The following is a 21,931-nucleotide window of genomic DNA, read 5'->3' as shown; positions in this document are numbered from 1 at the left end:
TACCAGGGCCTCACCACCTACCAAGCCTTGATGGCCAAGAACCCTTACGGCAACCGCAATCTGACGATGGGGCTCAATCTGGAGGTCCCCCTCGGGTGTGCTTGCCTGACTCCAAACCAGACAGCTGTTGGAGTCAACTACTTGCTCACATATATGATCACCTGGGATGACGACATTTCTTATATTGCCCAACTATTCGGCGTGGACAAGCAGAGCGAACTTGAACGCAAACCAGCTGACTAACCAAACTGTCATTTTCCCTTTCACCCCATTCTGGTTCCCCTTAAGACCAAGCCCGCTTTAATTCACAAATCAGTTTCTCTGTCTCCATCGCCTCCTCCACCACCCACCACCCCCATCAACACTGGCTCCGAGTCCGGGAACAACAACAACAAAAGGTGGGTATTCGTGGGTGTTGCCGTATGTAAAGTCAGAGAATTTGAATATTTTCTACCTTGCTTTAATCTAGCATAGGCTAATGATATTTATAATCTGGAGTGTTACAATTCAAATATATAAACTCTCTTTGAGATAAGAGATAATGTAATCTATCTATAGAGTTTCAAATATGTAATTTATCCTAATCTAAAATACAGCTTGTTATCTTGAGTCTGTTGGGATAAGACTGAAAATTATCTTATAAGAGTATTTATCATTTACACTCCCCCTCAAGCTCAGTGGGGATGTAACAACTCTGAGCTTGTCTCGTAGATTTGAAAACCGGATTGAGGATAAAGGCTTGGTGAAGATATCTGCAACTTAGTCTTTGGATGAGATAAACCGAACGTCTAGAGATTTTGAAGCTACCATATCCCTAACAAAATGAAAGTCGATCTCACATGTTTGGTTCGAGCATGAAAATCCGGATTGGATTAAAGATACTTGGCGCCTATGTTGTCACACCACAATACTGGAGGATGGGAGACAGGGATCCCCAGTTTGCATAAAAGAGATTTTAACTATTATAATTCTGCTGCTGTATTTGCTAGTGCCTTGTGTTAGGTGTGACTTGCCACCCAACACACGTGGGCCCCCACTAGTTCTACTTGGAGAAGTTTCTCCTTGTTGATGTTGGAATTCCTTTTCTTTGCTCATGTGAACTCCTAGTCTAAGTTGGAATTGGATTTGATATTTGACTTGTACTAGGAGACTACAACCGACTATGGTGCAATATATAAAGGCATGAAGCCTAGTGTTTTAGTGTGTGCCAAAAACAATTGAGAGAAAGAAAAGGTGAGAGCACCAAGAAAAAGATAGAGTTTTTTTTTTTTTCCTTTTGTTATTATTCTCCTTTGGATAAAGTGAGAATTGGGTGTAAAATGGGCTTTGGGTTTGAGTGGTTTTCTCGCCCTGTTACTCTCTTGTACTCATTTTTTAATAGTGAATTTTCTCCCGGTCGTCTCCGCCATTGGATGTAGGCTTGTTAAGCCGAACCACTTAAATATTTGTGTCGTGTATGATTTGATTGCCTAATCTTTGTTATTCCGCATTCTTCTTATTTTTCGCATCTCACGGGTTTTGGGAAATAGGATTAATTTCCTAACACCTTGTATTCAGCTTCCGTACTTGACCGAGCCACTGTTGCTTGTTTTGTAGAACTCCATGAAACAAGATTTTTTCCTAGAAAAACGCAGTACCCCCTGTAGACCAACGATCATCTTGACACCCAGCCCAGTCAGCATCAGTGAATGCTTGCAGTTTATTGGATGTGGATTGCTGGATTTTTAAACCAAGATGAATTGTTTCCTTTAAATATCTCAGTAACCTTTTTGTAGTCTACCAGTGAGGTAATAAAGGTTTGTGCATGAACTGTGACAATCTATTCACTGTAAAAGCTATGTCGGGTCGAGTGATAAGCAGATATTGTAGGGCACCAATTGTACTTCGGTAGAGGGTGGGATCCGAAAATACTTCACCATCAAATACAGATAAAATAATTGAAGTAGACATCGGAGTGCAAACAGGTTTTGCATCAGCCATTTTTGTTCTCTGTAAAATGTCTAGCATATAACGATGCTGAGAGAGATGAACACCATCTAGTAGCCGTGAGACCTCAATGCCAAGAAAAAAATTTAACTCACCTAAATCTTTTATTGCAAACTCAGATGCCATGCTACAAAGTAAATTATCAATTTCTGATGCAACTGAGCTTGTGATAATTATGTCGTCAACATATATAAGAACATATATGGTATAAGTAGCAGATTTATATATGAACAGAGAGGTATCTGATTTTGAAGCCCTAAAACCAAACTCTAGTAATTTATTATTCAATCTGGAGAACCACGCTCGTGGTGCCTGTTTGAGACCATAGAGGGCTTTCTTAAGACGGCAAACATGGTTGGGAAACTGAGGGTGGGCATAACCAGGGGGTTGTGACATGTAAACTTCCTCAGATAAATTACCATGTAGAAAGGCATTTTGAATATCAATTTGCCTAAGTGACCAACCAGATGAAATTGCAATAGACAATACCAAACGTACCGTTGTTGGTTTAATTACCAAACTGTAGGTCTCTGAGTAGTTGATTCCAGCTTGTTGATGAAATCCTTTTGCCACTAATCGTGCCTTGTAGCGATCAATTGAATCATCCGCCTTCCTTTTTATACGAAATACACATTTGCATCCAACTAAATTCTTGGCTGTAGAATCAGGAACTAAACACCAAGTATTATTTTCTAAGAGTGCATCAAACTCAGAATTCATAGCCGTTCTCTAGTGAGGATCCATGGAGGCTTGTGTATAGCATGTGGGTTCTGTAACATTGAGAGCACTGTCAGCTATGAGAGCATGTGGGGATGAGTATTTTGTGGAAGCATCAGAGAAGGGCTTTGGTTTGGTAATATTATTTTTTGCTCGTGTGAGCATAGGATGGTTGTTTACTGGTACAACTGGTATAGGGATATCTGGGTTAGTTTCGGCAATTGGAGAAGAAGATGAAGATCTGTGATGGAGGGGTTGTTGAGCAGGGGGACAAGGGCACATGAGTTGGTGTAGTTTGTGGCGTGGGTTGTGCAGAAGGATAAGTCACAAGTTGAGTGGAGAGAGGAATGGATGGGCACACGGCTTGGAGTCTAGTTGAGGGGTTATTGTCTTGTGTAGGTGGGAGTGGGACTCTAGCTTGAGGATTATTACCTTGTACGGGTGAGATTCTAACTGTACGGGTATTGCCGTGTATGGGTGGGATTCTAGATTGGAGGGGTATTGCATGAGGGTAGGTGTCAGACGTAGGAGATAGAGGTTGTTGGATAATAATAGGATTTGCTGGGAAGAGATGGGTATTATCTGGAGGATTTAGTGTTTCAATGGATAAAGGAGTTTAGAGGGGAAATATGTTTTCTTCGAAAACAAGGTCTCTGGATATGTAAAGACGACCAGTTTTGAGATTGAGACACTGATAACCCTTATGACGTATTCTAAAACCCAAAAAAATACACTGCACAAATTGAGGTTGCAGTTTATGAGAATTATATGAACGAAGATTTGGCCAACAAGCACATCCAAAAATACGTAAAAGTGTGTAATCCGGAGAATCTTTGAATAAAATTTCATAAGGAGATGAATTTTTCAAAAGAGGTGTGGGCATGCGATTTATGAGATAACATGCAGTTTGAAAAGCTTGTTCCCAATATTCAAATGGAACATGAGCATGAGAGAGTAGAGCTACTCCAGTTTCGACTATGTGATGGTGTTTGCGCTCCACAACACCATTTTGTTGGTGTGTGTGTGGACAAGAGAGACGATGAGAAATACCCAAATTTGTGAGAATTTTGTTGAGGGAGCGATATTCACCTCCCCAATCAGATTGAATGGTTTTTATTTTTGAGTTAAAATACCGTTCAACTATTTTTGGAATTTCAGAAAAATAGAGCAAACATCACTTTTGGGAGATATTGGAAATAACTACGTATAACGACTATAGGCATCTAAAAATGAAACATAAAATTTATTGCCATTTGTGGAAAACATAGGAGCTGGTCCCCAAACATCAGTGTATATCAATTCAAGAGGATGATTAACACGTGTTGAGGACAAAGAAAAATGAAGTTGTTTGCTTTTTGACATGTGACAAGCAGAGCATGTCAAAGGCTGATTATTTGAAGAAACTGGTAAATTAAATCTAAACAAAACATTTAAACAAATGCGAAAAGCTGGATGCCCAAGCCGTGCGTGCCAATTTTGAGGAGACGTGTGTTCCCCAACATGAGTAGATGCAATTTTGGGCGACAAAGAGGATAAATGAGACTGGATTGTGGACGGAGAGACATATGGAGGTGGATGACTAGGAGAGACCTTGACTGGGAGCTTATATAGCCCACGATCATTTAGGCCTTGAAGAAGAATTTTCCTCGACCCCTGTTCCTTTACAAAAAAATACGAAGGATGAAACTCAATGAAAGTATTGGTTTCAATAGTGAATTTATGATAAATTTTTTGTGATTGATGGAACATGTAAAACATTTTGCAACAAAAAAGATGCATTAGGAGAGGATAGAAGGGTGTCACCTGTGTTTTGAATGGTTAAAACCGTACCATTACCCATATGGACCAGGTCAGATCCGGTGTAGTTGATGGATCAGTGGTTGAGATTATTGAAATCGGATGTGAGGTGATGGGTGGCGCCGGAATCAGGGTACCAATTTTGGTCTAGGCCGCCTGATGGAGCGAAGAAGTTGGCTTGCATGATGGGATGAGGCTCTCGGGTGGTGATATGCTCTTCATAGCGTTGGTAGCAATCAATTGCAACATGACCCAGATGATTACAAATCTTGCAAAGAGGACATGTGGATGAGGAGCCACGATTGTATGAGCCACAACCATTTGGAAAGGAGCCACGGTAGCATCCACGGTGGAGGGAGGAGCCACGGCCGGAGTTGTTGAAGTAGCCTCCACGGTTGCCACGGCCACTACGGTGAGGTGGGTTTCGGGAGGCAAAATGCACGGCTGCCATTGATGAAGGGCAGTAGGTATTGACGTGAGGGGAAAAAAAAAATACGTAGGATAAAAAATTGCCGAAGGAGAGAAAAATTGACATTAGTCTTTTGGTAGCTCTGATACCATGTAAAGTCAGAGAATTTGAATATTTTCCACCTTACTTTAATCTTGCATAGGCTAATGATATTTATAATCTAGAGCGTTACAATTCAAATATATAAATTCTCTTCGAGATAAGAGATAATGTAATCTATCTATAGGGTTTCAAATATGTAATTTATCCTAATCTAAAATACAGCTTGTTATCTTGAGTCTGTTGGGATAAGACTAGAAATTATCTTATGAGAGTATTTATCCTTTACACCGTCGGAGCTCCTGCTTTGCTTCTTCTCTCCACTTTTCTGCTTTGGTTATTTTGTTGCCACCACCATGGCCACTCTCACAATGAGGCACCCAAGCCAATTATTTGTTCTCTCCCTAGAAGGGTTTTGACGAAGAAGACGAAATGAGAAACTGCTGGAATATGGTTGTTGTGCAAAGGATTTTTTTGAAAGCAAAACGACAACGTTTGATGGGCTTTTTTTTTTTGATTTTTTTTCAAAAAGGGCATTTTAGTAACTTAATCTCAACAAAACGGCGTTGTTTTGCATTTTCCATCCATTTCAACGGTACTAATTAACGGAGTAGCCAAATTGCAACTGATTGATAGTTTGAGGGGCTATTTTATTACATTTTCAACATTGGGGAGGCTAAATTACAAATGGCTGGTAGTTTGGAGGGTCATTTTATATTTTTCCCATATATATATATATATATATATATATATAAATCACAAACAACTTATTGTGATAAAGATAATGACAAAGGACCTTTACTCAAACAGAAACTCTTGCAAAAACAAGAACTGAAGTGAATTACTTCTCAAAGACAATTTAGGATTATGTTTCTATCAGTTATTGATCTTGTAAACAAAACAATCTCTTTATTATTATAAATAAGAAACACTGCCATACGACTAAATGTGCAGAAAACACAAAAACAATATTATTCAATATGGTATCAGAGCAAACAGGCTAACGCCAATTGTTAGATCTTAGATTACAATTTTCCTTTATATTTCTTATTTTTCATATTGATTTCAATTACTTGATTTCTTTTTGAGTTTGTTATAAAAAAAAAAAAAAAAATCTTCTCAGATCCGCAGATTCACGTTCACTCAAACAAAGTGAAATCAAGTCTAGGCAAGCCGGAGCTGCCCTTCACGCCCAGACCCGACCGCCGATCTCTACACTGCCGGAACGCCAGATCCGCACCCCAACGTAGCCGATCTACCTCGCCACCGCATCTCGCCCATCTCGCATCTCTCCCATCTCACTGGCGCTGCTACTAGACGCTACAAGCTTCATCTCAGCCGCAGATCTACCACAACACCGCCCGACCTCCAGATCCCGACACTGCCGGAGCGCCAGACCCATAGCTTCGCCGATCTGCCTCGCCATCATAGACCCGTGACCCACTACCTTTCTCCATCGCCGACCCTGCGAAGCCCGGACCCCGTAGCATCTCGCTATCACTGACCCGTAGCATCTGTGCATCGAGTTCATAGAAGAAGAAGAGAAGAGTTCGTAAAAAAAAAAAAAAAAAAAAAGGATCAATGGCTGATTCTTCTACTCGTGTATCAACTCTCCAATTCCGTAATCATCATATTACCCTCAAACTAAATTCTGACAACTACAATCTGTGCAAGTTTTTAGTCACAAACCTTCTAGAAGGGCATAGCCTCTTTGGTTATGTCAATGGTACCAACCCACTCCCTCCTCCCAAACAGACCCTCACTGAAACTTCAGAAACGGCTGATAACCCAGCATACCAAACTTGGTATCATCAGGATAAACAGGTCCTCAGCGTAATTGTTTCCACCTTAGAAAAGGAAATACTACCGCATGTTCTCAACTTGTCCTCCTCCCGAGAGGTTTGGCTCACACTTGAGACTCTATTCTCGGCTCACTCTCAAGCACGCATCGTGCAAACCTGGTCACAACTTACCAACTTAAAGAAAGGATCCCAGAAAATTGCTGAATATTTTCGCAAAGCCCAAAATCTTGCTCATGCGTTGGCTGCCGCAAATCAACCAATTCAAGATTCCGAATTGGTGTCATATATTATGGCTGGTCTTGGTGCTGACTACGACTCCCTTGTCATCTCAGTAACCACACGTTCTAATTCAGTTAAACTCAATGACTTATATGGCTATCTTCTTTCTCATGAGATCAAACTTGACCAGCATCAAACAGAAATTTATATATCTATTCCAACAGCCAACACGGCCCAACGGCAGCCCTTCTCTCATCCTAGACAGAATCGTGGATCTTTTTCAAACTATGGTCCCCGGAATTAGAACTTTAGCCGCAGGAGAGGTCGAGGTCGTGGCTGAAACTTCACCAACAACCACCCTACTCCTAGACTCATATGCCAAGTCTGTCATAAACCAGGACACTCTGCTGCCTCATACTGGCATCGATTTGATCAAACCTATCGGGCTGAAGTAAGTGAACCTGCTGCCTACATGGCCACATCCAGCCCTGGTCCCAATTACCCATGGTTCCATGACACCGGCGCCACCCATCATGTGACAGATGAGCTCTCCAACCTCAATGTACGTGCAGATGAATACACTGGAACTAATCAACTTCAAGTGGGCAATGGACAAGGTTTGAGAATCCATCACTCTGGTCTTTCTAACTTATCATCTCCCCATCACAATTTTCATCTTTCTTCCTTATTACATGTTCCTGAAATCACTAAAAATCTTCTCTCAGTAAACAAATTTACCAAAGACAATAATGTTTTCATTGAATTTCATCCTAATTTTTTGTGTCAAGGACATTCAAACTCGCACCCTACTGCTCCACGGCCAGAGTAAAGGTGGTTTATATCCATGGCCTTTCTCACGTCACTCCTCCACCAAACCTGCTGCCTTTCACGGTGAGAAAGCTCCCATGGATACATGGCACCAAAGGCTAGGCCATCCTGCTCCTCCTATTGTTCGACATGTCCTCCGCAACAACAACTTGCCTCTGTCTCCCTCAAAAGTCTCCTTAGTTCGCTCCTCCTGCCAACAAGGCAAAAGTCATCGTCTACATTTTTCTCTTTCAAATTCAATATCAAACAATCCTTTAGAATTGCTCTTTCTTGATGTATGGGGCCCTGCTTCTATGCTTTCCATGAATAATAAAAGGTTTTTCCTTTGCATTGTGGATGATTTCTCTAAATATGTATAGATTTTTCCTTTATCTCAAAAGTCAGAAGTTTATGCAACCTTTTTACATTTCAAAATCCTTGTTGAAAACTACTTTAGCAGCAAAATAAAATCTGTTCAAAGTGACAATGGAGGGGAATTTCGTCCTCTTCAATCTCGTCTCCCCATACTTGGAATCTCTTACCGTTTAAGTTGTCCACACACTCATCATCAAATGGGTTCTGTCGAGCGAAAACATCGACATATTGTTGAAACTGGCCTCTCACTTCTTGTTACTGCAAATGTTCCTCTCTACCTATGGGATGAAGCCTTTAACTCAACCACATATCTCATAAATAGACTTCCTTCCAACATTACCAAAAACAAATCTCCCTACGAGCTTCTCTTCAAAGTCACTCCTACTACAAATTTCTCAAAGTTTTTGGCTGTGAATGTTGGCCTTTCATTCGTCCATACAACAAACATAAACTTGACTATAGATCCAAATCATGTGCCTTTCTTGGATACTGTAAATATCATCATGGCTACAAATGTCTTCACATTCCCTCAGGGAAAATATTTCTCGCACGTCATGTTGTATTCAATGAAACATCATTTCCCTTCAAACAAGGCCAAACAAATCACCCACCCTCACCACAAACTGTTGTGATTCAGTCTCCATTCACATCTCCTATTTCCCTCCATCCAACCCCTACCATTGCTGCCACTAGTTCCCCACCTACGGAAACTCCTCATAACCAAAGGTCTCCAATCAGCAATCCTCACACTTCACCTCAATTACTTACTATCCCAGCCCCCACCATCACATCTTATGCCGCAAGTGATTCTCAAACTTCATCCACGACCTCAGAAGATGAACAAGTGCCAACTCCTCTCATACGTACTCATGAGATGACAACTCGGTCTCAAAATCAAATATTCAAGCCGAACCCTTTCCCTAAAGGGATGACCAGGTATCCACCAAGTGCATTCACCACCACCTTAATTTCAGCTGCCATTGAACCAACCCGCTACACTACAGCAGCCAAGAATGCATATTGGCGTCACGCAATGAATGAGGAGTTTGATGCTCTCCTCAAAAATGGTACATGGTCCTTGGTACCATTCTTTCCCTCAATGAATGTCGTTGGCTCAAAGTGGGTATTTCGAATCAAACGAAAAGCTGATGGAAGCATTGAAAGATATAAGGCTCGGCTAGTAGCCAAGGGATTCCACCAACAACCAGGGGTCGACTTTGATGAAACTTACAGTCCCGTAGTGAAACCTATCACTATACGCACTGTCCATTCTATTGTCGTCACTTAAAATTGGGCTATTCATCAAATTGATGTTAGCAATGCATTCCTACATGGTGTCATCAAGGAGAACGTCTATATGCTGCAACCTCCAGGATTCACACATCCCAACTTCCCCAATGCAGTTTGCAAACTGAACAAAGCGTTATATGGTTTAAAAGAGGCACCAAGGCCCTGGTTGATCGATTGAGTTCACGGCTTCATGAACTAAAGTTCAAATGTTCAAAATCTGACTCATCTCTCTTTATTTATAAATGCAATGGTGTTACTATCTTTGTTTTAATATATGTCGATGATATCATCATTACGAGCTCCCACCAAGCGGCTATTCCAAGGCTTATTGTTGACCTGCAACTATCCTTTGCCATCAAAGACCTTGGACCATTGCACTTCCTCTTAGGTGTTGAAGCAATTTGGACAAAAGATGCTCTTCATCTCTCTCAACAACAGTACATACATGATTTGCTTACAAAAACAAACATGATGTTTGCCAAGCCTATATCATCTCCAATGTCAGCTGCTTCCCCTTTAAGCAAGTTTGATGGCTCCACAATCACTGATCCCACATTATATCGTAGCACAGTGGGCTCTCTTCAGTATCTATCTCTCACACGGCTAGATTTGTCATTTGCCGTAAACAAGGTATCACAATTCATGTAGGAACCCCGAGACACCCATTGGACAGCAATCAAGCGCATCCTGCGTTACTTAAAGTTCACAAGTGATCATATATTCTCAATATATCGCTCATCTTCACATTCTCTCACAGCATATTCAGACTCTGACTGGGCGGGATGCCCCGATGATCATCAATCAACTTCTTGATATTGTACCTTTCTCGGCAGAAATCTACTCTCATGGGGTTCCAAAAAGCAGCCCATGGTGTCAAGATCTAGCACCGAATCTAAGTATAAAGCCTTAGCAAATGCCTCATCCAAATTGGTATGGCTTCAAGCTCTTCTTCATGAACTTGGTCAGCATTTCCAACATCCTCCGATCTTACATTGCGAAAATATCGGAGCCACATATCTCTCCTCTAATCCTATGTTTCATGCACGAACAAAACATATTGCCATCGACTATCATTTTGTTCGTGACTTAGTTGCTGCCAAGGAACTTGACATTCATTTCATCTTAGGGAAAGACCAAATAGCTGACATCCTTACCAAACCTTTAGTTTCACAAAAGTTCCTGGTGCTAAAATCCAACCTCAACGTTAGCATGCCCACGTCGAGCTTGAGGGGGCCGTACTGGAACAGATAAATCACAAACAACTGATTGTGATAAAGATAATGACAAAGAACCTTTGCTCAAACAGAAACTCTTGCAGAAACAAGAACTGAAGTGAATTACTTCTCAAAGTCAATTTAGGATTATGTTTCTATCAGTTGTTGATCTTGTAAACAAAACAATTTTTTATTATTATAAATAAGAAACACTGCCATACGATTGAATGTACAGAAAACACAAAAACAATATTGTTCAATAGTATATATATATATGAAAATTTCAACTGATTAAATGTTTCTAATCTTTGGTTACGTATTTGGTAGGAATGAAGCTCAATTTATTGACAAAATCGTTCAAGATGTCTCAATAATCGTGAATCACACATATTTCCAAGTTGCCAAGCATCCGGTTGGAATAGAGTCTCGTGTACGGGAGATCAATTCACTTTTAAGTGTTGATCAGATGAATGATATACGCATGGTGGGGATCTTAGGAGCCGGTGGAATTGGTAAGACAACTATTGCTAAAGCTATCTACAACTCGATGGCTTCTCAGTTTGAAGGTAGTTGTTTTCTTGAAAACATTAGAGAAAATTCTAAGCACAAATCCGATTTGGTCAAACTACAAAATACACTTCTTTCAAAAATCCTTGAAGATACTATGAAGGTTGATAGTGTTGATGAAGGAATTACTGTGATAAAGAGAAGGCTTTGCTCTAAAAAGGTACTCCTTATTCTTGATGATGTGGATAATCAGTTGGTCCAATTAGATAAATTGGCTGGAAAGGATGATTGGTTTGGTCCAGGAAGTATGATCATCATAACCACAAGAGATAGGAAAGTATTGACTAATCATGGAGTAGTTGATGCTCTAATATATAAGGTAAAGGAATTGGATTGGTACGAAGCTAGTGAGCTCTTTTGTTGGAATGCTTTCCAAAGAAACCAACCTACTGATGGTTTTGTGGAAGTAACGAAACATGCAATACACTATGCTGGGGGTCTTCCACTAGCTTTAGAAGTGCTAGGTTCACATCTGTATGGTGAAGATATCCAACAATGGAAAAGTGCATTGATGAAGTACAAAAGAATTCCTATCAAAGATATTCAAGAAATACTTAGAATAAGCTATGATGGATTGCATGAAGATGAGCAGAATATTTTTCTTGATATTGCATGTTTTTTCAAAGGAAAGTCGAAAGATTATGTTAAAACAATATTGGCTAGTTCTGATTGCTTCCCAGATGCTAGTATCCCGGTGCTTATACAAAAGTCTCTCATAACCATTGATGTTTCTGGCTGTTTGGCAATGCACGACTTATTGCAAGACATGGGTAGAGAAGTTGTTCGACAAGAATCACAGGTACCTGGCGAACGAAGTAGGTTGTGGTTTCATGAAGATGTTCGTGTTGTCCTTCAAAATGATTTGGTAAGAAGTTACATCAAGAGACTCTTTTAATTTTGTATTTGTTTCTTTTTCGCAAGTAAACATACTAAAAAAATATTTTACTTCCTTTCTATATGGGTTAAAAAAATGATGACGAATTATACACGCATACATACATATATGTGCATGTATATATAATATATAATACATATATTAAAATAAACGTATATAAAAAAAGAATCAAACAAATAAAATGATTGTAATTAAGAATAATTAAAATCATCATACGCAGTCGTCCTTTATTCTATTTCAAAGGTAGGCATAGTTTTTTTAGTATTTTTTTTTTCTAATAGGTAAGAGTAATTGGTAAATATTAAAAAAAAAAAAATAATGCAAAATATTGACCTTTCGAACATGGTGATCACTCAACTTTGGAACATCTTTATACCAAAAATAAAATTACTTATTTTGAAAATCTCATAATGAAAAACAACATTAAAAGAAAGATAGGTGGAATGTAATGTTTTGTCATATAAGCTATAATTCTAGCAAGTGCTAAAACGCGGAGAACTTTATACTTTAGTTTTGTCAGCTTGTACTGATTCATTGTCTTACTAGGGAACAAACAAAATTCGAGGCATATTGGTAGATTTGCCTAAAGGAGAAGACATGGTGGACTTGAGTTCCAAGGCCTTCGAGAAAATGAGAAGCTTAAGATTGCTTATGGTTACCCCTAATGCACGTTTTTCTACCGGGCTCAATTTTCTTCCTAATACATTAAGAGTGCTTGATTGGCCTAATTGTCCTTTAGAATCTTTGCCATCTAATTTTCGTGGAATGAACCTCAATGTTTTAAGAATGCCTCGGAGCCCCCTCAAGGAATTGAAGGAAATCAAGGTACAATTATTGGTTTTAGGAAAATTATGTCATGACACCCTCATGCTTCCGCCTTCTTTTTTTTTTTTTTTTTCTTTTTTTTTCCTTTTTTTTTTTTTTTTTTTTTGACATTGAGACCCAAGTTTCCAATTTGATAAATTTTAGAATTGTGCTTCGGAAATTTGTAAATCAAGACCGCAGTTAATGTTTTTCGTCAAATAAATAACATAAATGGTAATAAAATACATTTATGCTTAAATTATTATTTTGCTCTTAAAATAAAGTAGCTGGGTGATAGCACCTACCCAGCCATGGCTGGGCTTTGTGCCACGGCCCCAACCTTCACCAAATGCCACGACCAAGGCTAGGTGGTTTCACCCAACCACGGCCAGCCACACCTTTTGTTTTTGGTATGAGAGGAATAAGTGTATTTTTCATATAATTTTTGTTTTCTATTTGACGAAAACACTTGCAAAGTTCTTGATTTACAAATACTTGAAGCACAAGTAAAAAAATTCATCAAACTAGAAATCCGGGTTTCAATGTCAAAAAGTGTGAAAGCATGACGGGGTCTTGAAATAATTTTCCTTGATTTTAAAATTTCTTCCTTTAAATTTTGTTGTAAATGTCCTTTAAACTAACTTATTTCTTTTTTTTCTTTTTTTTCCTACAGAATTTTCAAAGCATGAAAATTATGGATTTCTCTTATTGTGAATTCCTAAAAGTATTCCCGGATGTTTCAACGATTTCAAATTTAGAGGATTTGAAGTTTGATGGTTGTACAAATTTAATTGAAATTCACCATTCTGTTGGATTTCTTGATAAGCTAGTTCATTTGAGTCTTCGGAAATGCTATAACCTTAGCCGTTTTCCGAGAAGGCTCAAGTCGAAATCTCTAAAACGTCTTTCTGTTCAAGGTGGCTCAAGGCTTGAATACTTTCCTAAAATTGAGTGTCAGATGGAGTGTTTAGAAACCGTCATCTTTGCCGACACCGGTATAAAAGAATTGCCTTCATCTATTGCGTATCTCATTGGGCTTAGAACATTAAACATAACCGGTAGCAAAAACCTTATGCATCTTCCAAGCAGCATTTATCAGTTGCAACGTATAGAGAAGATTTTTGTCAACGGTTGTTCAAATCTTGTTACGATTTCAGATAAGATGAGGGATATCGGACAATACATGCTCTCAAAGGAATCAGAAATTTCATTAGATCCAGACAACTTACTCCCATTGCTACCTCCTACGAATTCAAGTGTTTCTAATGATGATTGTTCATTGATAGTATTTCCTAAAAAAGTATTTCCACAAATATATGAGTTGCGTCTACAAAATTGTGACCTATTAGGATCAAGTTTCTTTACGATATTTAATTGCTCCTCCACATTGAAATTATTAAATCTATCGAGGAGTGTTATTGTTACTATTCCTCCATGCATCGAAAGATTTGTTTCCTTGTTGGTGCTTGATTTGGATAATTGCAAGCAACTTCAAAAAATTCCAAGCCTTCCACCAAATATAAAAGCAGTGTCTGCAGCGGGGTGCATGTCATTGGAAACATTTTTGGAAGAACCACAAACATCTCAATTATTTAGTACATGGTCGTATCCAGAGGTTATAAGGTATGAAACAACTTGTTTGACACGAGGACCTGTGGGCAGTGGTGCTCCTTCTGCAACCTATCAAAATGTGCAAACTGTGGCAATAGCTCAGCCATTGAAGGTAACTTCTTTCCTTAATGGATTGAGATATGCTCTCTCTCTCTCATATACAAGTCTGTGTGCCTTGATTTGTTGGTTGTATCACAGAAAATTTGTCATATTTGTGTAACAGGGATGTTGTGAAGCTCGTTACTTTGACTGTGTAGTTTCGGGAAATAAGATTCCAGATTGGTTCAATTATCATAAAAAGGTTTCAAATAGTAATTCATGTGAAATAGATATTGATGAGCATGCAGATATGTTTGGGGAGTTCACAATAATTGCGTTCTCTGCTGTTGCTGAAACTGTTGTTGGAATAAAGTATGTAGAAGGAAAAAATGTTCGACATGGAATTACGGCTTACGTCATCACTCGCGGTGTAAAAATCTGTTGTGTTCGATCAAATTTTTCAAAACCGGCCTCAGATTTTGTATGGATGCAGTTCCATGTTCCGCACCATTCTTTTGAGCTTGGAAATGTTGGTCATGTGCGAGTTAAATTTGAAGGTATAAAGAATGTGCGCTTGAAAAGTTGCGGATTCCATTTGGTACGTCTGTGTAACAAGAAGGCGATTGATTTAATAGATGGACTTCAACTTAAAAAGAGACCTCGTGATGATGGACCTTATGGTGATGGAATCCGTAAAAAAAGACGTCATGAACATTATGAAAAGAGGCATTATACAAGCTGGCGAATGGTAAGTACATCAAAAGACCCCTTCGTTTTCTCCATCGTTGTTTTCTCTGCTTTCCTCTGCTTCGCTTTCTCCAATTGTGCTCTAGCATTTGCTTGTTGATTTGCCCATGCACTTAATAATTATGGATCAACGTCAACTCTTCCTGGTTTCCAAACAGATGATGCTATTTTTTGAATTTTTGGTTCAATTGACAAAGGGGGTTCGATATGGGAATGTGTGACATATTGTGTAGATTTGACTATGAGCATGTTTGTGTAGGAGCCCAAGTGGTTTCACTAGTGTATGTACACAAAGTTTTTAGACTATATTTGGCATGTTTGTTGAAAAGCCTTTTCTTTCCAAACACAATAATACACTTTTCAAAAATTATTTAGGAAAACGAAACACTTTTCAAAAACAAAACCCAAAAAGACTTTTCAAAAAATAAATAAAGGGAAAAATGCTCCAAAGGTCTTTGAGATATAATTTTTTATCGAATCGCTCTCTAAAGTTTAAATTTTATAGATTTATTTCCTAATATCAACTTAAGCGAGAAATATAGACATGAACTCTATTATTATTTTGGTTTACTAGGTGAGATTTAGATAAGAATTGTGTTGCTGGTTGGTTACTTTAATTGCTTGTCCAACTATTTCTAAACTATATATAGTTTGTTCCTTTGATGTCATCACTTTTCATTTCTATGAATCACAGCATGAGAGTAAGACAATTGGGTTTGTTTGTAATTGTTTAGGCAATGAAAATTGATGATCTAAAATGAACTTGGCAGCAATATTGGCAGTTGTAAAGGTTGATTTTTATTCTCCATTTATCTTCTTATATGATATATCTTAAAGAGCATTCAAGTGTTTCTAATTTATCTTATTTTACAATAAACATAAAAGAGAAATGCTTAAGTGTACCAAATATTTTACCAAAATGTTGGTTACTAAATGATGTGTCACCATCACATTTGATGTATTGTACTAATAAAATTTTGGTAAAAAATTTGGTACACATAGCTTTCCTCAACATAAAAATGTATGCTAATTAGTTACTTTATCTTATCTTAATTACTTGCCCCTATCCGTGTATTCTATTTTGGTGCTTAAACCACATTTTGTAGTGCTTATTGAGATGATTGTGTTATTTTTTAACATATTTCCTTCTTTTTGCTTGTATTTCTCGTACTTTAATTTTTTTTTTTGGTCTGGTTTTGGGGAACCAACCCCTTTTTCAATGTATAATTTTAAATGCTTTGGAATAATAGTGTGTTTCAAGTACTGTAAATAGTATCAATTTAGGGTTGCGATTTAAGCCACACTAAACCCTAATCACTTTTGCAATTTAGGGTTACGAACTTTCAGAAGTTTACAGTAGTCTCGAATCAAGAAGTTGGCGTCGTTGACATGAAGTAGCCTTTGAAGTCTGTTTCGAAGTTTGGAGACTTGATATTCTGTATGTTTTTATGTATGATTTAAGGATATGTTTGGAGAGATCCTATGACCTTTTATTTTATTTTTATAAACATGTATTAATACTTCTGTTGATGTTGATTTATTATGATTATGTATGTAGGTCTGGAGAGTATGATTTATTGAGTATTCGTGTTGATTGTTTAATTATCAGGTGCCAAAAATTATATTTGTGTTGATTATGTGTGTTTATTAGGAAAAAAAATTGGTATACTGATTAGTGTACCCATTTTTTCATAGTAAAAAGATAATGTCATTTATCACTTTAAAACTCCTCAATTGTTATTTAATTTTTCACTCAAAAGGTATAATTTTGAATGCTTTGGAATAATATGTAGTGTGTTTCAAGTATTATAAATAATACACATTACAAATTTTACGCTAGGAATATCAGAATTTATTTTAGTGTTTTTAACTCGGAAGCAAAGACCAAGGTAGAGATTATTATAGGTAGGGCTAAGGGCTAAAAAATTTAGTGGGTAGGGACTAATAAGCCAATTTTTATTTTTTCCCTTCTGGATTAGGACCGGGGTGGGGGCATGGCCTATACTGACCCCATTCTTCTGTCCCCGCTCAAAATGCCTTTTTGCAATTGTTTGATAGTTTGAGGGCTATTTTATCACCTTTTGAACATTAGAGGGCTAAAATGAAAATGACTGGTAGTTTGGGAGGTTAAATTATATTTTTCCCTTTTATTTTTCTGATAGCCTAATATTTTTTTTTTCAAAATGGCATTTTAGTAATTTAACCTTGCCAAAACGACGTAGTGTTGAATTTTCCATTCAATTTGTCGGTAATGATTAACGAAGTAGCCAAATTAAAACTATTTGATAGTTTAGGGGGCTACTTTATCACTTTTTGAACATTAGAAAGTTAAAATGAAAATAATTAATAGTTTGAGAAACTAAATTATATTTTTTCCAAAAAATAAAGAGAAAAATGCTCAAAGGTCTTTATCAACTATCATTTCATCTTCCTAGCTTCTGTTAAATTTCTGCCGGTGTTATCATGTCATATTTCCTCAAAATGTGACACGTGTTCTATTTAATAAAAAATATATATAATACAGGAAAAGTTGTAGCAAATTAATAAGAATATCCATAACATTTTTTTCCCCCTTTGAAATCTTTGAGGGGCCGTGGGCTTCCACGATCTGCCCTTTGAATCGCACCCCTCACGGCCACCCTTTAGATTCGCTCCTGCTCAAAACCAATTCCAGAAACCTCTGTTTTTCAACGAAATATAAAAGAAGAACAAATATATATAGCTTTATTTTATTGTTCTATCCTTAGCATTCTGAGCTGGTGAGAGATATATGAGATATCCCTGCACCAAGAGCACCCACCCAAGTGCCCAAAGTCTATGTCCCCTACTTGGGTGCTCTTGGTGTAGGGATATCTCTCACCAGCCAAGAGCAGTAAAATAAACCAAAATCTTTTCTGTTCATATTTCAAAAATTCTTCACATGCAGCATAACCTAATGAAATAGGTCATTCCCCCTCGTCAGAGTTAAAGCAGTCTCATATCTTCCCTATTTTCCATTATTGTTGTGCTTATTAGTGACGGTGTTAATTGGCCTACGCATAACTTCATGTAGGGCTAACAATTTTTGACATGTGAACCAACACGAAAGTAATGGGTTAAGGTTAAAGTTAAGGGTCTAACCCATTTAATTAAATGATTCGGGTCATGGTTTACTTATATAATCTTATACCACGCTTCAACACAAATCAAACCTAACACTCAGGAACGGAGTCAGGAAATTTTATGGGAGGGGGCCAGCCAAAATTTTTTTTCGGTTCTTTAGAATTTTTTTTATTAAAAAAATTATTTTTGTTGTTTTTTATGAACTAAAGATTACCGTAAGGGCAAAATACAGTGAACATTTGAAAGTAATGGCAAAAAAAGTAGACATTTGAAAGTAAGGGCCAAAAATAAAAAAACTTAATGGGTATGGCCCAAAAAAATTAAGAATAGGGCCAAAAGTTTTTATTGCATATGGCCAAAAAAAAAAAAATTGAGGGGGGCCAAATGACTAAAATTAAAACTTAATTAACTTAATCTTTCCTTTTTTCTTTTTTCTTTTTTTTTTTTGACTTCTAAATTTTTTTTCCCTTATTTTGGGGGGACCATGGCCTACCCCGGTCCCCCCTCCCTCCGTCTCTGCTGACACTTAACATAAGGGTTAGCAATTTTTTATACAACTAATGAACTTGACACTTATCCAACATAAAGTTAGTGGGTTAAAACTTCATATTAAAACTCTAGATCTAAAGATAAAGGGAAGAATTTTCTTCCCTACTTGCCAGCAGATAATATATAATATGTAAGGTTAAAGCATTATCTTCCCTCATTTCGTCGTTTTTTTTTTTTTTTTTTTGCCTATTTGACCCCTGAAAAAATAAATAAATAAAATAAAATAAAATAGTTGCCAAGTCTACGAAGCATCAACATGAGAAGCAGTAGTACATTGAACCTTCAAAAATGCTCACGTAGGAGAAAGGTGCCTTGCACGTTCTACCGCGTTAAACTACCAAATACAATCTTAAATTCCTGCTTTTATATTATATATGTATATAGAGAAGGCTCTACCCTCAGCACCCACCCACCCACCATCATCTAATTCTAATGTAATAGCACAAGAAGGATAACATGATGATGAACTTGTCCTCCTCCTTCAGAGCCTATGGCAAAGTTGATGCAGCCGAGCAAGCAAAGCTTGAACAAGCTCGTCGGAAAACCCGAAAGCGCGTCGCCATCATAACCATATCCTCCATAATTCTCGTCTGCATTGTAGTCGCCGCCGTGCTCGGAACTTCTCATGATTCGCAAAGTGGTGGCGCTTCCGATCAGCCTCTCTCCTCTTCTATAAAGGCCATTTGCGATATCACCTTGTACCCAGATACTTGTTTCACAAGTCTTGCTCCTCTAGCTCACTCAAGCCATTTTCAGCCTGTAGATGCCTTCAAGTTGGCAACCCAAGTGGCCTTGGCTGAGTTGCATAAAGTTGCTGATAAGTACTTCTTGGGTCACAACATTTTCAACGGTAATGTTAAATCAGGACTTATTCTGAAAGCTTTATTTATTTAATTTTTTATACTATGCTAAATCATTACTTATTCTAAAAATTTAAGTCGATACGAAAAAATAAATTTAATTGTTTAATTTATATTGTAACAGGTAATTCCGACAACATGACTGTTGCGGCTTTGGAAAATTGCCGCCAACTTTTGAGCCTCGCGTTGGATCATCTTAATGGCACATTGTTCTCCAGTTCTCTCTCGTTGATTGAAGTTGCTGATGATCTCCAAACTTGGCTGAGTTCTGCAGGCACTTACCAGGAGACGTGCAAAGAGGGCTTTGAGAATGCAACAATACAGAGCAGTATTGCCAATTGGCTGAAGAATTCTACTGAACTAACAAGCAACAGCCTTGCCATCATATCATGGATTTCAAAGATAGAAAGCGCTTTGAATCTTAGGCGGCGACGGCTAATGAGTTTCCCAGAGTGGCTGAATTCGAACGATAGGAAGCTACTTCAAAGTTCAGATTTGACGAAGCAGGCGAACATCGTTGTCGCCCAAGACGGCACCGGCCATTGTGGAAACATCAGTGATGCTATTAAAGCAGCCCCGAATAAAACCGACACCAGGTTCGTGATCTATGTGAAGAAAGGGATTTACTATGAAAATGTACAAGTGAATAAGAACAAGTGGAACATTGTGATGGTTGGTGATGGAATGAATGATACAATTGTATCGGGTGCATTTAACTTTGTGGATGGGAATCCAACATATTCAACTGCAACATTTGCAGTAGCTGGCAAAGGCTTCATTGCTATAGACATGGGGTTCTGCAACACTGCAGGAGCAATCAAGCACCAGGCAGTAGCCTTAATGACAGACTCGGACAAATCCGTCTTCTACAGGTTATTAAATCACCACTTATCTCAAAAACTTAAACTTATAAGAATTGATAAATTTAACTATTTAATTTATATTCTAACACTACTCCTCACGTGTATGCTCAAACAGGTGTTTGATCGATGCATTTCAGGATTCCCTCTACGCACACACCAACCGGCAGTTCTACCGCGAATGCAACATCACCGGAACGGTTGATTTCATCTTCGGAAACTCGGTGGTGCTGCTGCAAAACTGCAACATACTGCCTAGATTGCCGTTACCTGGGCAGCAGAACACCATCACAGCACAAGGCAAGGTTGACCCAAATCAGAACACTGGTATCTCGATCCAGAATTGCAGCATCTCACCAAATGGGGACTTGAGTTCAGTCCAAACATACCTTGGCCGGCCATGGAAGAATTACTCCACAACTGTATATATAGGTAATTTTAAACTGTTTTTATCCCAAAAGCTTAAATTTATATTCTAATACTCTCTTGACATTGACATGTGAAATATTTAATTGAAATTAGAAATGAATGACTGAGACAGAATTTGAATTCAGGACCTCTGTACTAATATCGTGTTAAACTACCGGATATCCTAAGAACGTAACTTATAGAAAAAGATAGAATTTAATCATTTAATTTATATTCTAACAGGTAACTATTTGGATAACTTCATCGAACCCAATGGATGGTTGCCATGGGTAGGCGCATCAGCTCCGAGCACCATATTTTACAGCGAGTTTCAAAACTATGGCCCTGGTTCTCAGCTGAATGATAGGGTTAAATGGGAGGGAGTAAAGAATAACATGACCACGAAACAAGCCAAGAAATTCACAGTGGGTGCATTCATCAAAGGGAAAAAGTGGATTTCAGATGCAGGGGTTCCCTATCAATCTGACCTGTGAGGCTGTGACAAATGGGTGATCATTTCATGCGAGGAAGCAGCAATATTGCCAATGTATATTGTTTTCTACAATACTTGTAAGATATTTGAAATGAGATTTAATTTATTTGATATTGTTTGAATGAATTACACTTAACCCGTGTAAAGTTTATATTAGATACAATGCTAATCAAAGATTATTTTAGAATATCAATTATATGATTAATTTCGTCATTTTTTATTGGTGCAAGCTTTTAAGATAAATTGTAATTTAACATAGTATTATAACACATGTCCACACG

At 37.9% G+C, this 21,931-nt stretch overlaps 2 protein-coding genes across 2 annotated transcripts; both read left to right on the top strand.

Annotated features, from left to right (window-relative positions):
* Positions 1-9,969: 9,969 nt before the first annotated feature.
* On the top strand, positions 9,970-16,951 carry LOC132185471 (disease resistance protein Roq1-like). The gene is made up of 7 exons (XM_059599239.1): positions 9,970-10,131; positions 10,259-10,371; positions 11,043-12,147; positions 12,724-13,002; positions 13,655-14,704; positions 14,816-15,379; positions 16,937-16,951. The coding sequence occupies exons 1-7, from the start codon at positions 9,970-9,972 to the stop codon at positions 16,949-16,951; spliced, it is 3,288 nt and encodes a 1,095-aa protein (XP_059455222.1).
* A 2,534-nt stretch (positions 16,952-19,485) lies between these two features.
* On the top strand, positions 19,486-21,651 carry LOC132185470 (probable pectinesterase/pectinesterase inhibitor 46). Its single transcript, XM_059599238.1, has 4 exons — positions 19,486-19,879; positions 20,014-20,761; positions 20,868-21,181; positions 21,401-21,651. Exons 1-4 carry the CDS (start codon positions 19,486-19,488, stop codon positions 21,649-21,651), a joined length of 1,707 nt encoding a protein of 568 aa, XP_059455221.1.
* The last annotated feature ends 280 nt before the right edge of the window (positions 21,652-21,931 follow it).

The sequence above is a fragment of the Corylus avellana genome, chromosome ca6 (assembly GCF_901000735.1).
Source record: "Corylus avellana chromosome ca6, CavTom2PMs-1.0".
NCBI lineage: Eukaryota > Viridiplantae > Streptophyta > Magnoliopsida > Fagales > Betulaceae > Corylus > Corylus avellana.
The sequence above is the reverse complement of the archived record's forward strand: the minus strand, read 5'-3'. Positions and strand labels throughout refer to the sequence as shown.